Below are 17,664 nucleotides of genomic sequence, written 5' to 3'. Positions count from 1 at the left end.
ACCCACATGGTGTAGCAGACCTATCCCGTCTCACCTGCTGCTCCCCTCGGCAGTGTATTTCAGTAGGTACACCTGTTCTGCTTCCCATTGTCTAGTGAATCCTCTCACCCCCTGCACCTCTGGCCTACTCTCGCAGTTCCTGTATGCATAAAATCTTCACAAAAAACTTATCCAATGGTACACTTACCATTTGTTCACAGTAAATTTAACCTCAAAAAAAAAGGCTTGATGGTATGTATGCCAAACAGCTTAGGAATCAAGTATAGATGTCCACAACTTTCTGTAGCACTTAAGATGGTTTAAATGATGCAGAAATACATGATAAAGAAAATATGGCAAAATGGCAGTCATAAAATCTTTGATTTCATCAGCTACTCCCCTCAGCATTCTATTTAACTCCATCTACCTGTTCTGTTCTCACTTGTCTCTGGTGACTCCTCTCACTACCACCGCACCTCCCCCCCAACCCCACACCTCTGGCCTGTACCCTGGTTCTTTTATGCATAAATACATCAAAATCTAGGATGTAGATGTTTACACAATTCATTCCACATGCATGACTTTTCATAAAAATTTTGCTAGAAAGGCCCTCCCTGTTGGCGCAGCGGGTTAGAGCACAGCACTAAGCAGCTTAAACTACTTTCGCATGAGTTCGATCCCCGCCTGCCCTGGAGGAGATCCTCATGGAGAGGCAGACCTCTCCTGACCCACCCGCTGCTCCCCTCAGCAGTGTACTTCGTCGATCTGCCTGTTTTGCTCCCCACTCTGTCTCCGGTGACTCCTCTCACCCTCCATATCTCTGGCCTGTACCCCAATTCTGTATGAGTAAATAAATCTTAAAAAAAAATTTTTTTTGCTGGAAAATTAAAAATTGCAATGGGTATACTATTTACATACTGATTCAAATAAAATTTTAAAATGACATTTTGGGTAAGTAGGTCATTGGTGACTAATACTTCTAGAAATGACCTTAGGGCCCTGCCTCATGGCCCAAGGGATTAAAGCACAACACTATGAAGCTACCAGCAGCTGCTGCACAAGTTCCATCCCAGATCAGGAAGCTGACCCACATGGCCCAGCAGACCTCTCCTGTGTCACCCACTGCTCCCCTCAGCAATGTATTTCAGTCTATTTGCCTGTTATGTCCCCCACTCTGTCTCTGGTGAATCCTCTCACCACCCATACCTCTAACCTGTACCCCAGTTCTCCCACAAAACAAATTTTCTTTTAAAAAGATGCTGTCTTAGATTTAAAATTTATCAGGTCAAGTAGCTGGGGATTGTAGAGAAAAAGAGGGAATGAAAATTCACAGAAGAGGAAATTCAAAAGCACTTTAACATGAAAATAACACTACCTAGTAAGAGGATACTACAGGTGTTCTTTTATTAGCAGACTACACTGCTAACGTACTGGAGTGAGGTTATAGGAACTGGGTACTTGAATTTCTAAAATACATACTAAGAAAAAACATTTTAGATATAAATTTCAAGTGGACATATTATTTACCTTTACAGAAAACTTATGTTTGTATCTATGTATGTTATGTATAAGATGAAAAATGTGTACAAGGTAATCCATTTTAGCATTAACAGCAAAAGCCTGGGAACACTTACATGTTCACTAAGGAGCATGTTAAATATGTACACCAAAGTAGTATAAAATAGGTTTTCTGAATAAGAATTTGCATACTGATACAAGCTCTTTCAGATGTAGTAAAAAAATACAGAATACTATGTATGGTATGCTAAATCATATTTTAAAATGAAGATGTGTATTTGCATATGATACCACTAAATGTTTGTACTGGAAACTGAAAACGGTTGCCTAAGAAATAAGTGATAGAAGCATAGAATGGGAGACTGTTCACTGTATATGCCTTCGTATTGCTTGAATTTATCTCCTTCAAAAAATAATACAGGGCCCTCCCTGGTGGTACAACAGGTAAAAGCACAGCACTATGAAGCTATCTCAGCCACTGCTGCACAAGCTCAATCCCTCGCCAAGGAGCTGACCCACAAGGCGCAGCAGACCTCTCCTCACTAGCCTGCTGCTCCCCTCAACAGTGTACTTCTACTCCCCATACTCTCTAGTGAATCCTTTCACCCCCCACACCTCTGGCCTATATTCTATATGCATAAATTTTTAAAAACACAATTTAAAAAGTACCCCATTTTTAAATCAGGGCTTACGAACCATACCAAACCTTCCTAAAATCACTAAGAAATCCATCCCACTACAAAAGAAATGGGTGAAAGATCTGAAAAGATACCCTGCAAAGACAGTATGCAGTTGCAAATAAATACCTGAAAGGATGTTTTTAGCATCATGTGTCACTATGGGACACATGCAAATTAAAACATGACACTGCCACACGTCTATTCAACTGCTAAATGCAAAACATAACACTAAATGCTGGCAGGGAACTCATTCACTGATGGTGGAAATGCAAAATGGTACAGCAACCTTCTTAGAAGATTGTCTGGCAGTTTCTCACCAAACTAAATATAGTTTTACCATATGATCTAGCAATCACGCTCCTTAGTATTTTCCCAAATAAGTTTAAATCTTATGTACACATCAAACCTACACATGAATGGTTTATAGCAGCTTTATTCCCTCTCTACAGACCTCAGAGATTTTCTGATCTGCTAAATTCAGGAGAAAAATAATTCATTCCTACTACATTAAGCACAATTTTTTTCCAAAGCATCTGGAATTTAAGCTTCCTCAGCTTTACTGCTGAGATATACCACTCTATTTACTCTGTAATAGGTCCTTCAATTAAATGTGAATCCTTCCACATAATTTAGGGGGGGGGGGACCTTAAAGCAATGGAGTTTTAAAGCATTTGATGAGCAGCTAGAGTATAATGTACAACCTGATAATTGTCAACATTGCTTTATGGTATGTTTGAAAGTTGCTGAGAGCAGGTCCTAAGAGTTCTTATCACATGGAAAAAAAACATCTTTTTTTGTACCTATATGGTGGCTGTCAACTAAATTCATCATGGTAATTATTTCACAATATATATCAAGTTATTATGCTATAAACTTTAAACTTACACAGTACTACATCTCTATTTTGTATCTCAATAAAACTTGGGGAAAATGAACAGGATATAACAGGAAAAATAAAATCTCCAAATAAGTCTCTGCCAAGGACCGATTAGGGCATAGAATGTCAACAGGGCATACTGACCAATAAGCTGGGTCAACAAGCCCTCAAACATCACCTGCATGGGAAGTAGTTTTCTTCTGCTTCTTCCTTAATCACAGTGCAGAAAGTGACTAAGAGTTAGAGTCTTGTGCTCTCTAGCAAACTCAGTCTTCTTCCCACGTGGCAAAAGTCTCATTCAAGAGACACTAGTTCTGCTCCAATCTCTAATTTAGTGTATATATGAGATCAGATTACAGTCTTTAGCAATTTCCTCCTTGGTACCTATATGCTATTTACTAGCATTCTCCCTTGCAATTCCTTGAGAAATAGATGAACAAAGCAGGATTTGGGTAACTTAGCCATTGATTCTAATTAAGTTGTTTTTGACAGTTTTACCACAAAGGTTATAAAGACATTAGAAAGACCAAAACAAAAATTATAGAACAAAATTCAATGCAATTACTTGTTTCAAAGGCAAAGATACACAAACCTGATTCTGTCAAACTTTAAGAGAAATGTATTTTTTAATTAATAAAAATAAAGACAACTTTTTCCCTAGTATGTGCTTTTCTTCCTTTCCAGTAATTGCACTGCCTTGTCAATAATCATTTGCTTATCTAGTTTAAATTATGAGCAGTAACATACGAAATGGAAGAAAGCATTCAAATTCCTAGAATTCAATAGCTTCCTCTTATACTGGAACTCAGCCACTAACATAGCAAGAAGATAGACCCTTCAAGTTTACCCATCACAGAACATTTTAATGCTCTTTCTGGGATGTTCAAAATGAAAATCATTAGCTTAAAACAAAGTAACTGCAACTGAATTAACTATTTACCAATTCCAATCAACCCTATAGATTTTTTCCACATCAAAATGAATACCCAGAGAAAAATAACATTCTAATTGATTATACAGACACTAATTCTCATAATTCAATATACTCAAATCATTTATATTTGCACCTTAGCACTAATAACCGAAGGTAAAGTTGATTATGTTCTTACAGGATGATAAAAACGCAACTGAAATTTAATTATTTCTTCTATAATATACCAGTATTTGATATTAAAAAAAATATATTCAGCTGATTCACACACTCCAAAATAAATACTCTTAGGTAATCTTCAGCCTGAAACAAGCCTTCATTTATTGACTACGTACAGTACAGTGATTTCATATTTTAGCTGGTAATCAAAGATGGATATGTATTCAGTGAGAGAAGTCAATCTCTCCTATATATCACCTCAGAAATACGGGTTAATTCAATTTAAGAACTAGAATTGCATCTCCTGGTAACTACAAGGCAGTCGTCACCCTGAGAACAGGAACAAGGCAAAGGAAGTATACAGGACTTGGATTCTCCTACACAGGTGCACATAAAGTTAGTTTATTAACGACTACATTTTTAAGCCAGCCATTTTGATCCAATATTTAAATAACAAGCTGTTTAATTTTAAAGCAGAAGTTACTGCCACAATGTGACATTAGTACAGCTTTTTCCATAAACCCTTCACACAATTATACATTAAATGCTATTTTTATTTAAGCAAGGCACCCCTACTTGTTCTAAAATATGGGATGTGCTACCCACCCCACTGAAAAAGCAAATGAGGAGACATTTTTTTCCTATCTAGAGCTGGTTTAAATTCAAGTGAAGCCATTAATGTCCTTCCCACTTAGGGCTGTTTTGACATATCACTTCACAGTCTTGAAACTAACAAAAACCCTATGGTTTACCCAAACACAAATTACCAAAAAGGGGAGGGCAAACAACTTTTAAGTTGAGATTAGAATTCCCTCCATAGGTATACAGGCACGAATGTTAAATACCTTTAGAAAAAGTCTTAGAAAGGCAAACATTTCTGAAGACATAAAACTGCCAAACTGTTGCCATTTACCTACTACTTGGTATTTTTTAAATCTTTTTACCCCTTTCTAAATAATCAAATACACCTAAAATTAAAACTATTCTGCCAAACCATACTGGTTCAAAGGTCTGAAAGCTTTCATTGCTTTGGTGAGTATTTGGTTAAAATAAGTCAGTATTTTACTCCATTAAGTTTCACATTAGAGTTCTCAATTCATAAGCAAAAAACAAAACCTCATACAGATAAATTTTTAAATGAAAAAAAGACTTTAAGGACAGCACTAAATGAAAATATGTAGTCTTCAATTGGGTAACATATCCTCTATGAAAACAAATTTAATCATAAAAAAATAAAGACCAGGTTTTTTAATCAGATCTGGGATAATTTAAACAAAAATTTAAATTTGTGGCTTATTTCATAATCCCAAACTCAAACCTTCCTTTTTCTTTCTAAACAGTCCACTATGGAATTTTTCTTTGAAGCAATAACCAAAACCCCAAAATTCTTCCTCTAGCAATTGCTGCTAAAAATCTGGAACTTTATATCCCATGTCCAAGAAAGATGTGCAAATGAAATGCTTCTTGCTTCATCCTAAACACAAAACAAAAAGATACACACTTTAATGAAAATGGACTGCTACATCATTTAAGTTTAGCTTTCTGATTTAGTGTAAGCTAAGGTTAAGAAAATTAAGTGTTAGTGTTTGCAGCCTAATATGATAGTAATTTTCCATCACCCACAGATTACACTGTAAGTTAGTAGATATAAATTTTTAACATTTTAATACTTTGTATTTTATATCCAAAAATATCTTGTTAACAACATAGTTCCAAATGTCCCATTAGCTTTTAAGAAATTATAGTTAAATGTCTCAAAAAAACTGTACTATATGTAAAAACAAAAGATTACTATACACATTTTGGGAGGAAATATTAACATATTACCATTTAATCAGGGCAGCAGACAGGAAGACATTTAAAAGATTTGTTAACAGGTAAGTTTACATATACGTCCTAAGACAAGCATTTTCATAAAACAATTCTAGAAAAAGAATAAGACATTAGGTGTCTGTACCAATGATAAACTTTAATTTCAAGCATATCATTTTATAAATACTCTCAAACTGGGCACATGTTTAGATTTTATGGCAAGAAAAGCCAATGTATGGCACATTTTCAACATATTATGATTACAGACAGCTCCAAAGGAAAAACAGTTTTAGGCACATAGCATTATGAATGTTGGCAAAAGCGCAAAAAGATTTTTTATGGTGAAAATACCCAAAGCCACAATACAATCATAATACATTGAATTCCCATTAGTTATATTGATGTTTCCATTACATAATTACTTTCATTGTTATTAAAGAGGTTAGTTCCTACTGTATCAAAATTAGTGAGTTAATGATTTATCAACTGAAAGAAATTTTCACATTCTATGTCTTCAAGTTACCTTATTATCTGGAGTCCCTGGAAGTCTTATTTTCCTTTTGGACATGAATTCAGGAACAATTCAATATACCTATGGTCTAAAGACAACAGTAAGATTCATTTTAAAAAAGTGAAATGGCAGGCAAAATGTAGCAGTCTTTCTTGTAGGTCAAGACAGCAATTCAGGGCCATCCCTGGTAGCACAACACGTTAAAAGCACAGCATTATGAAGCTACTATCCACAGCTACTGCAGTACAAGTTTGATCCCCAGCCAGGGAAGTGACCCACAAGGTGTGACAGACCACTCCTGACCCACCCGTTCCCCTTAGCAATCAATGTATTTTAGTACATCTGCCTGTTCTGCGCCCCGCTCTGTCTCTGGTAAAACCTCTTACCCACCGCACCTCTGGCCTGTACCCCCGTTCTTGTATGCATAAAAAAATAAATCTCTAAAAAAAAAAGACAGCAATTCAAATCCTCTGCCCATTCCTTTCTCTAACTAAAAACAAAGAAACAGGGCCCTCCCTGGTGGCACAGTGGGTTAAAGCACTGCACTAAAGAAGCTCAAGCCAATTATGCATGAGTTCGATCCTCCCACCTGCCCTGCCCTGGAGGAGATTCACATGGCATGGCAGACCTCTCCTGACCCACCCGCTGCTCCCCTCAGCAGTGTACTTCATCGATCTGCCTGTTTTGCTCCCCGCTCTGTTCCTGGTGAATCCTCTCACCCTCCGCAAATCTGGCCTGTACCCCAGTTCTATATGAATAAATAAATAAATCTTTAAAAAAAACAAAAACAAAGAAACAATCTAACCTGGGATAGAAATTTGCATAATAGACAAATACTTTTCATCATATTGTAGGTGTTCTATACTCTTTACATTTAATCTAGTAATGTTAACAGGAAATAATTCTCCCAAGTAAAATTTCTAGGCAAATTCCTAAACACACACAGGTAGTTGTAAACAAAGAATATACATGAAAACCATGGGTAGCACTTACGAACATGGGATCGATCCTTGAGCATAGCTGCAACAGCATCCTCATGGGTGTCGAAGTGCACATCAGCTTCTCCAGTGGCCTTCCCACTGGAGCTGTATTCCATGGTGATTCTAACAGGCTTCAGTGGAGCAAAAAACTACACAAAGGTAGATCAAAAGGAACATAATAGTTTTATTATCAATTTCTAAAGTCTGATGGTTTTTTTACATTTTACTTTCACACATTGATAAGTACAGCTGATTAAGTTATTTTTAGGAAAATTCTTTGAACAACAAAGTTACACATCTACCATCTCCAACTGTTTTCTTAGAACTCAAAGTTACATTTCAAGTATTTATTTAAAGAGAAGTAAACACTACAAATACAATTGCTATACAAGTAGTTCTCCAACTTGTTTATTAAATAAAGACCATTTTTATTATTCCTCCCACACATATCCTTCCCTGTATCTAAAAATAATCTATTAGTTATACTTCGCTTTTAGCATTTTTTAATCAGACATGTACCTGGCAATCAGTTTCTCATCAACACTACATAAACAAACCTTCCATACTGAGTGGCTATCATTCCAAACCAAAGCAACAAGTGCAATGTTTTATGAAACTGTACAAACTTCATCTGTGTGAAATTATGACTCCTTCTAGGTTTTTCGAAATGTTAACTCCAAGAATCCAATATTAACATTCTGGATATGGATCTACCTTAATGAAATGAATAAGGCCTCTGCTTTTATTTTTCATTTTATATTGTATTATAAAACAAAAATATTTTATAAGTAGTAACTGCCTTGTGACAAATCTCCTTGAGTCTTACTGCCTAAAATCAAAAATCAAATGGTTAAATAAATTAGATGTAAATCAATGTTTTCTCCTTTGAATACTAAGCCTATACAGTATGTTTAGCACCTATGAAATCCTTTTACCCATTATCTATGCAACCTTAAAATGCAGTAAGAACTTGCTCTCCCTGGTGGCACAACGGGTTAAAGAACCACATTATGAGGCTCTCCAAAACCACTGCAAAACAAGTTCGATCTCCTACCAGGGAGCTGACCCACATGGTGTGGCAGACCTGTTCTGACCTCCCTGCTGCCACGCTCCCTCAGCAGTGTACTTTGTCAATCTGGCTGTTCTGCTCACCACTGTCTCTGGTGAATCCTTTCACCCTCCACACCTCTGGCCTATACCTCAGTTCTGTAAGCATAAATAAATAAATCTTTTTAAAAAAAAAAAAAAAGTAGGAAGACCCATTCTTTTCAGTGAAAGAAATGAAACAAGCCTCCAAAAACATGAAGTACCATCTTAGTGTTCATGTCTAAAGATACTCCAGAAATAGTTTTCTACCTCCCCAAAATGATAAGATTTCAGTGTTCAACTTTTGTTCAAATCTATTAAAACTGAGTATCTTACTGCCACACACATTTATAATGTCTTGAGCATTGGCTTGGAAAGGCAATCCTCTCATGTGAACAAAATGTAGTGAAGATGTAGTTCCAAAATCAACAGTCTCTGGTAGCTTTTCTGATACCTCCTTAGGCAATTCTGGGAGATGGAATAAAAAGCACTGTCAAGGACAGAAAGCTTCAAGAGTTATTAACATTGTAAGATATAACCCTTATGTCAAAATCCTTAATTCCACTCGAATTATTATGTAAGGACTTTATTATTAAAAATCAAAATAAGGGGTTTCCCTGGTGGCACAGGGGTTAAAGTCTCAGTGCTATCAAGCTATAGTCAGCCACTACAGCATGAGCTAGATCCCCAGCCGACATCTCGTCACTCCCCTCAGCAGTGTATTTCTGTAGATCTACCTGTTCTGCTCCCCACTCTATCTCTGGTGAATCCTCTCACCCCCACAACCCCCAGAGCACACACTCCAGTTCTTTTATTCATAAATAAGTAAAATCTAGGGAAAAAAATAACTGAAATAATTAAGCTCTTCTGCATATATTCAAAGTAATACTACAACAAACTTAAACTCCTCATCCTAAAATCTTATGATTTCATTAAAGTGATCATAAAAAATAATCTAGTAAAAGTCAAATATACTAGATAAACTTAGTCTCAAGAAGTGACAAGTCCTTACCTATTTCCTTTTCACTTTCAAAAGCTGTTGTGGGCCTAATATCTTCATTTACTTCATGTTCTTCAAAAACCATTTCTGGTTCAGTTATATATTTAGCAGTAGGAGATGATAACATTTTCTTTCCTTTATGAGAACCAACATGTGTTCGAACTTCATTTCTTCTGCTTGGAAATATCTCTATGTAGCTATGTCAAAGCAAAACAAGCACAAAAGCTTAAGGTATCTTTACACTGTGGTCATTTTTAAAAAGTGCAGATAAAATATTTCCAAAAGTTTATAAACACAGTTATCCAAGCATTACCAGGTTCAGGACAAAGAATGGATACAGATATTATTAGCCCATGAAAAAGTACACTCAATACAATAGTCACTGATATTCTTTGCCTCCCATTCTAACACACCAGTTTTCTTCATAAACAATTTAACAATATTTTCTACCCTGTTTTGTTTTATGAAACTATTACTACACTCTGACTTAGCTTAGTTAATGTTTTGGTTAACAATTTCTTGAAGTCTTAGAATTCAAGTCTGTGAGAATTAATCATAGATGTATATTAAAAGTCAAAAATTTATGAAGCAATTGCTATAGAACTTCAAAAAGAACCTAATGAGTATTAATGAATTGTCAATTCTTACTTATAGTGACCACACAACTAAATGAAATCCAAGATTTTATAATCAAATTTCTTCCCTCAATGTTGCTTCCCAAATTAGGTTAATAAAACTTGAATTGTAAAAATCATTTGTATTTACAGAATTATAAAGATCAGGACACCACTACTAATTTATTGAAGATATTCACACACTGCTATAAAGCTCCCACATAAAAATCAGTGTGTCCCAAAAGATAAAACAAGTTTAGTGCTAAAAGGGATGAGGCAGAATGTTTTACACATACTTATGTAAAAACAATTAAATAAGGGGCTTCCCTGGTGGAACAAGGGGTTAAAGTGCAGTACTATGAAGCTACCTGTAGCCACTGCAGCATGAGTTAGATCACTGGCCAGGGCGCTGACCCACATGATGCAGGGACCTCTGTCTGACCTACTGTTCCCCTCAGCAGTTTAATTTAATCAATCTGCATGTTCTGTTCCCCACTCTGTCTCTGGTGAATCCTTTCATTCTCCCCAACCTCTGGCCTGTACCCCAATTTTTGCATGCATAAATAAATAAATCTTTAAAAAAAAAAATGGCCTTTGAGCCAATTCTGAAATACAATGGCTCTAGGATGAACTTTTGTTTTGCATTCTAATGTGGTTTGATATACTGTAAACAGTATCACCTATTTTAAAATGTTAATCAATTCAAGAATTTAGCTCTAACTTCCAGTTTTGGGGAAATAATAGAAAGTAAAAAGGAAGTGACACCCTTAGATAAATACAGACAATAAGACACTGTACAGCACAAATGACCTGATTTTTTTCAATGACAACTGCATTTAAAAAGAAGAAAATAAAAAAATTAAGGAGATGAGGACAGGCTCTACTTTAACAGAACTGAAAATAACAATGAAATATCAAATGGATGAGTCTTATCTGTACTTTGGTTCAAACCAACCAGCTGTACAAAGACATTTTTGGTTTAACTGTAAAAATGTGATTACAAACTATTAATTAGAATAGTAAATCACTGCCAATTTTGATTGGTATAGTAATATTGAAATCATGTAAGAAAATGTCTTTTATAAATGTGTACTGAAAAGTTAAATTCATAAAAATAGCTCAGTAATTTGTTAGTATAAGTGATGGGTACTTAACAGCTGTAACACTATTCTACTTTTCTGTGTTATTTTACAGTCATACTGTTCACCAAAATACCCAATATTGAGATTTGTGCATCATTAGTGAGTACTTCACTCACCGATTACCAATTTCTTCCCTGTGTTTCAAAAGGGCTTGATTGGCCATTTCTGGTTCTTCAAACTGAACATAGGCTTCTCCTGTTTTTCTTCTCCCTCTATAGTCCATAACAAAAGTAATATCTACTATATTCAGCCCTAGAACAGCAAAAATAATTAGTGCTACTAGAAGGAAAAGTTTTATCCTCAAAATTAACACATTCACACATTGATAACTCTATTTCACTAGTAAAAATTTGGAGCTGTTTTGCTAATCCCAAAGCTGGATACACATGTAATGGAAAGAAAATTACTAGGCAGTCAAAAGCTACTAACACCCAAATATCTGTATTTCCATAGTAACTAAACTAAGACACAATTCTTTCTTTTTTGGCCATCAATTACATATCAGGGGACAACACAGATTTAGACTAACATCAGGAATAATGGTGTATATTTTACAGCTAAGAATTATATAATATAATAATGCTTTTAAATTATATAAACTGCTACTGTCTTAGGCAACAAATTCAAACACTCTTATGAAAGGCTATTTTCTTCTTCAAATGTAAAATAATCCCACAGGAAATTATTTTGAAATCTGACCTCTGAAGATAAATCTAAATCAAAACACTTCACATAAACTCTAAACATCAGAAATCCAACTGAAGAGTTCTTCCCTTAAGGAACTTAATGAAACTGCATGCTGTTACCTAGGAAATCTTATATAAGATTATATAAGGAAACAATGGCATTTAAAAAAAAAAAAAAAAAGGAAGTGCCAAACATAACTAAAAGCACCTGCAAAGAAGTCTACGATGTCTTTTTCATTGCAACTGTAAGGAAGTCCTCGCAAACGGACCACACCATCATTCACCACAGGTGAAGATTTGACCTGCAGGCTTTTCATTAAGGCATCCACATCTTCATTGTTTATCTCATATACTATAAAGAAAAAGTACAAAAGATATGTGGTATTTACATAACAAAGGAGCTTTGATTTAAAAAAAAAAAACCACATTACCACTTGGTGGGTACTCAAGAATTAAAAACAATTATTTTCATCTCCATATACTCTTCTGGAAAAAACAATATGACATTTATTGGATATTTACAACATGCCTGACATAACTCATTTAAAAAGTGTAACTTGTGAGGTTAACATGGTCAACATTCTCATTTATAGATAAAAACTAAGATTATCTCTACACTTCATTTTCACATCCAGTAAATGGGTATATTCATAATACTGAACTACTTCACCATTAAGAATCAAATAAAAAAATGTTTGCAAAGTATAAAGTTAATGTAATGACCCAAAAACTAGGATATGACTTCATGTACCTTCCACATACCGCTGCCCCATGTACATCCGGTGCTTTTCTAAGGCCTTTTGTACATCCTGGTCCGACTCCATTTCAATTAAGGCATCACCCCTTCGTTTTCCATCTCTATTTAAGAGGAAGTGTATTCCATTCTCACCATTGCGGATTCTGCAGTCTAAAAGTATGTGAGTAAAATTAATTAAAATCAGAAATCAAGCCTTCAGTTCAATTATTCAAGTCTTTAGAATGTAATTTTCCAATAAAACAAATTAAGAACCAAAATTCCTATCATGTTCCTTAAGAAAAAAAGCCCATCACTGGGCCCTCCCTGGTGGCACAGCGGGTTAAAGCACAGCACTAAGAAGCTAAAGCTACTTCAGCAGGAGTTCCATTCCCCACCCCAGAGATGACCCACATGGTGCAGACCTCTCCTGACACAGCCGCTACTCCCCTGAGCAGTGTACTTCGTCAATCTGCCTGTTCTGCTCCCCACTGTCTCTGGTGAATCTTCTCATTGCCCCTGCACCTCTGGCCTGTACCTCAGTTCTGTGTGCATAAATAAATAAATCTTTTTTAAAAAGGCCCATCACCAAAGCTACTCAGATGTTAAATAGGTAGCTTTACAGTTCCCAAGTGAAAAAGATAAACGACAGAACCTTTCAAGTCGCTTGAGAAATTAAAATGCTTGGGTTTATACATATCTTCCTTTTTTATAATTACAAACACAAGGATTCTAAAACATATACAAACATAATTATTTTTTAATTTTTATCATAGTTCGTTTTTACATCATTTTGTGCCTTTTTCCATCTCAGTTGTAATCCCCATGGACTTCCCACCAACTCACCTGTGTACAGACATAATTTAATACTATTATTTAACTTTTCCTTTTTATCACCAGGGAAAGACATCCCTAGGTGGTATACTTCTTATAATAAAATTGATATAAGTGGTTTTATAAAACATTTGAGCCACAGGATGATGTACATATTAAGGTATTTTAAGTACTGTTATAATGGTTCACAATATTTAAGGCAGTATATTCTAAAAGCCTCATTGAAAAAATAAAAATCATGGTCAGAAACTAAAGTACTAACCATATTCTTAAACTTTACAAACTATTGAGAGAACTTTATCACTTGCTACTTAAGTAATCTTCTATTCCAAAGAAGATTACATTATATGAAGAATCATTCAAGTTCCTATTTCCCATTAAGATATTTGGATTTTTCATAAATACCATTAAAACTTCAGGGGAAACTAGTTTGTTTTAAAGATTTGTTTACTTATGCATACAGAACTGGAATACAGGCCAGAGGTGCAGGGAGTGAGTGGATTCACCAGAGACAGAGTGGGGAGCAGAACAGGCGGAATGAGAAAGTACATTGCTGAGGGGAACATCAAGTTAGTAAGAAGAGGTCTACTGCACCATGGTGGATCACCTCCCTGGGCATGGATTGAACTCATGCTGTAGTAGCTACAAAAGCTTCATAGTGTTGGGCTTTAACCCATTGCACCACCAGGGAGGGCCAGGGGAACTAGTTTCAACATTAAATACTTTTCTTACATTTAAAGCTGATATATATCATCAATGGTACACATGGTGTCTGTCACCTAGGGCAACAAGTCAGAATAAGACAATTTCTAGCCATCAGATAGGATATCTATAGCATAGTCCAACTTGAAACTTGTGTGATTACCTTCTACTCAGACAAAAGTACACATTTAAAATACACTATAGGCACTCGCTGGTGGTGCAACGGGTTAAAGTGCAGCACTATGACGTTATCACAGCCACTGCAGCACAAGTTCGATTCACACCGCGTAGCAGATCTCTCCTGACCTGCCTGCTGCTTCCCTCAGCAGGGCATTTCAGTCAATCTACCAGTTCTGCTCCCCACTCTGTCTCTGGTGAATCCTCTAAATGCTGCACCACATCTGGCCTGTACCCTTTTTAGTTTTTGTATGCATAAATAAATAAATCTTTAAAATAAATAAAATATAATACAATACACTATAAAAAATACCTGAGAAAAAGTTGAGCACATCTTCTACAGTGCAGGACCAAGGTAATCCTTGAGCTCGAATGAGATAAACGTCATCCACTTCTCCTAGTTTAGCTGGAGCCACTTCATACTCAGGCAGAGGTGGAAGGTCTTCCAGGTAGGTAGTTTTAGACTCCTTCCAAGAGAAAAGAAGAAATATAAAAATATTTCTCTCCTAAGCTTTGCAATTTTATTTCTACAAACTAAAGCTCTAGATGTTATGTTCAAAGGACAGTTACTATTTCAGAGGCGAGAAGTAAAGATCACAAATCTGTTTTGGCTTAAAACTGTATAGCAATAAGCAAGCATACCCTAATGGTTTCACAGAACAAACACATTTTTTTCAGGGCTGATTTTTTAAATTCATCAGCATGAAATCACACCTTTTTACAGTGTTTTAGTCAAGACAAGAGGAATCCCTGCAACTGGACAAATTTGTGAGCACCTCTTAATCACAGTGTGCCATTTTAGACCCTGATCTCCAAAAGCTAACAATCTAGGGCCCTCCCTGGTGGCTCAACGGGAGACCACAGAGCACAGCACTATGAAGCTACCACATGAGTTCAATCCCTGGCCAAGGAGCTTAACCCACATGGTGCAGCAGACCTCTCCTGTCTCCCTGCTGATCCCCTCATAGTGTATTTCAGTAGCCTGTTCTGTTCCCCACTCTGTCTCTGGTCAATCCTCTCACCCCCACACCTTTGGCCTGTACCCCAGTTCTTGTATGCATAAATAACAAATCTTTTTAGAAATGCTTACCATCTAGAAAGAGAAGTGCACAAAAGATACTTTCAGTGTTATAATTAAGGTACTTTAGAAATTCAAAACACAGCATCAACAGAAAAGGAATCCTTTCTGATACGAGATAGGCCTTGAAGGATAAAATTCTCACAGCAATAAATAATGGACAGTGTTCAGCTTGAGAGGTGAAGAGAAGAAACAGAAAGAAAAAGCCACTTGCAAAGCAGCAATAATTCTATTTAGCTAAACCGTATCAGACAACTAAGAGGAAGAAAAAAAAAGGAAAAAGGCAAAAGAAACTTGGTACCATATAACAGAGGACCTGGAGTGTTAAGCTCAATGTAAGGCCTTAATCTGGTATGGTAGGCAAAGGGTCTTTTAATAAAGCATTAAAAGTAGGTATATCAAGTCAGCAGAAAGCTTGGAAAGATTAATCTATCAACTGAACTGCTGATAGATCATAACAGGCATAGTATAAGGTAACAGATCCTGAGATATAACTAAAGAACTCTATTTTATAAGGCAAAAAATAAATGGAATTTACTAAGAGTCCAACAAACCATAACCAGGAAAAACAACCCAGGTTATTTAAGACTTGCACTCTACTGTATAAATAACAGCGATTCTTTTGTACCAGCCCACTGTTTAATGACTTAGGTCTAATCTTAAGAAGTCAATGATAAGTGTAAACCTCTAGATGAAACCTAATACATATTTAATAAGAATGCAACAAGCACTACATTATCAACATGGGAAGACAACTTAGGCTTTAACTCAAGTGACTTATCTTCTAATGGGCTAAAGACAGAGACACTCCATTCCTTATGTTCCCATACGCCATGAAAACTTACATAAAATTTTAAGAAATCAATGATAAATGCAAGCACAGTGTCTAATACTAGTAGAGACTCAACGGAAATCATTATAATCAATTTCAGAGGGAAAAAAATCAACAAAACAAGCCTGCTCACAAAGGCCTGTTAGCGATGTCTTTATGTGTTTTTAACATAAAGCATCCCCCATTTTCCCAAAATTCCACAAGCATCAGTGATTTTATAGAAAAAAGACAGGAGAAAGTAATAGGCGAAGATCTAAAAAAAATCAGCTCAGTTACTAACGAACTTAAGTAACGCTGACGAGTCTCCCAGTTACTCCGATCTCAAGTACAAATTGAATTCGGTTAAGTATGACCCTAGGCATCAAGGACTCAGTAGTCCAGAAAGTCTACTGTCATTTCCCAGATACCGCGTAACAAGATGCAATGAAAGCAGTTTCCTACAAGAACAAAATATTTGCAATGAGTCTTTAAAGCACACGTTGGTTTTTCTTTTTTTTTTTTTTCAAAATGAGGAAAACTCTAGTTTCTCTCCAGGGTCCCCAAACTGTGGCCTTAGATCTAAACACCCCATTCCTTTCTTTCTCCCCCTTTCCCCAATGTTCAATCTCCAAACTGTCCTTCTCCTCAGCGACGACCCATGGTCCTAAAGGACCTTCTGTCACAGCCAAGTGGAGGTGCAAAGGTGACCTTCAGTAGGCTGGGCAGGCCGCCTTTCCCCGGGGACAGCGGCGAGGGGAAAAGGGAGGACGAGCCTTTTTCGCCACCAACCCAGGCCACGCAACCGTACGCGTGAACCTTCCCATCCACCGGCCGCGAGGCGCCCCCAGGGCCGCCCAGGCCCAGGGCTCTGGCTGCAATTAAAGTCCCAACCCCATCCGCTGGGTCCGGCCACCCAACTTCACAACCAGCAGGCGGAAAGCGACAGAGATGCGGGGTGGGGGCGTCAACACCCTCATAAAACCTACCATGGGCCGGCGGGAAACAAGGCCTCAACATTCACCCCCAGCCACACTTACACTGCCCAACCGACCAGAGAGACTCGAGGGGAGAACAAAACAAGGAGAAAACCCGGGGCCTGAGAGAGCGTCCCTTGTTCCGGGGCCCAATAGGAGGACTGGGCGGGCGGGGGGGAGGGGGTGTGCGGCGCTGCCGCGGATCCCCGAGCGCGCACGCGAGAAGCACGCGGAGGGCAGCGCGTGCGCGCGCGAGCGGCCAGGGGAAGATTCCGAGCGCCGCTGAACAGAAAAGGAATCCTTTCTGATACGAGATAGGCCTTGAAGGATAAAATTCTCACAGCAATAAATAATGGACAGTGTTCAGCTTGAGAGGTGAA

General features: G+C 37.0%; 1 protein-coding gene across 2 annotated transcripts in view; it reads right to left on the bottom strand.

Moving 5' to 3' along the window:
* Positions 1-4,277: 4,277 nt before the first annotated feature.
* Positions 4,278-17,664, bottom strand: part of GRSF1 (G-rich RNA sequence binding factor 1) — a 13,765-nt gene continuing 378 nt past the window's right edge. The window contains exons 2-11 of one of the 2 annotated variants that reach the window (XM_004681230.2): positions 17,407-17,420; positions 14,735-14,888; positions 12,727-12,882; positions 12,184-12,327; positions 11,406-11,541; positions 9,546-9,730; positions 8,880-9,001; positions 7,461-7,596; positions 6,480-6,555; positions 4,278-5,618 (exon numbers count right to left, since the gene is read on the bottom strand). In XM_004681230.2, the coding sequence (XP_004681287.1) occupies positions 6,506-6,555; positions 7,461-7,596; positions 8,880-9,001; positions 9,546-9,730; positions 11,406-11,541; positions 12,184-12,327; positions 12,727-12,882; positions 14,735-14,888; positions 17,407-17,420 (1,097 nt within the window). In that variant the 3' untranslated portion in view covers positions 4,278-5,618; positions 6,480-6,505. Of the gene's footprint in view, positions 5,619-6,479; positions 6,556-7,460; positions 7,597-8,879; positions 9,002-9,545; positions 9,731-11,405; positions 11,542-12,183; positions 12,328-12,726; positions 12,883-14,734; positions 14,889-17,296; positions 17,439-17,664 lie in introns of those variants that run through there. The other variant, XM_004681231.2, reaches the window with a different exon arrangement.

This window comes from Condylura cristata, unplaced genomic scaffold, assembly GCF_000260355.1.
Source record: "Condylura cristata isolate star-nosed mole 26May11 unplaced genomic scaffold, ConCri1.0 scaffold00012, whole genome shotgun sequence".
Lineage (NCBI taxonomy): Eukaryota > Metazoa > Chordata > Mammalia > Eulipotyphla > Talpidae > Condylura > Condylura cristata.
This window is presented reverse-complemented; position numbering and strand designations above follow the sequence as displayed.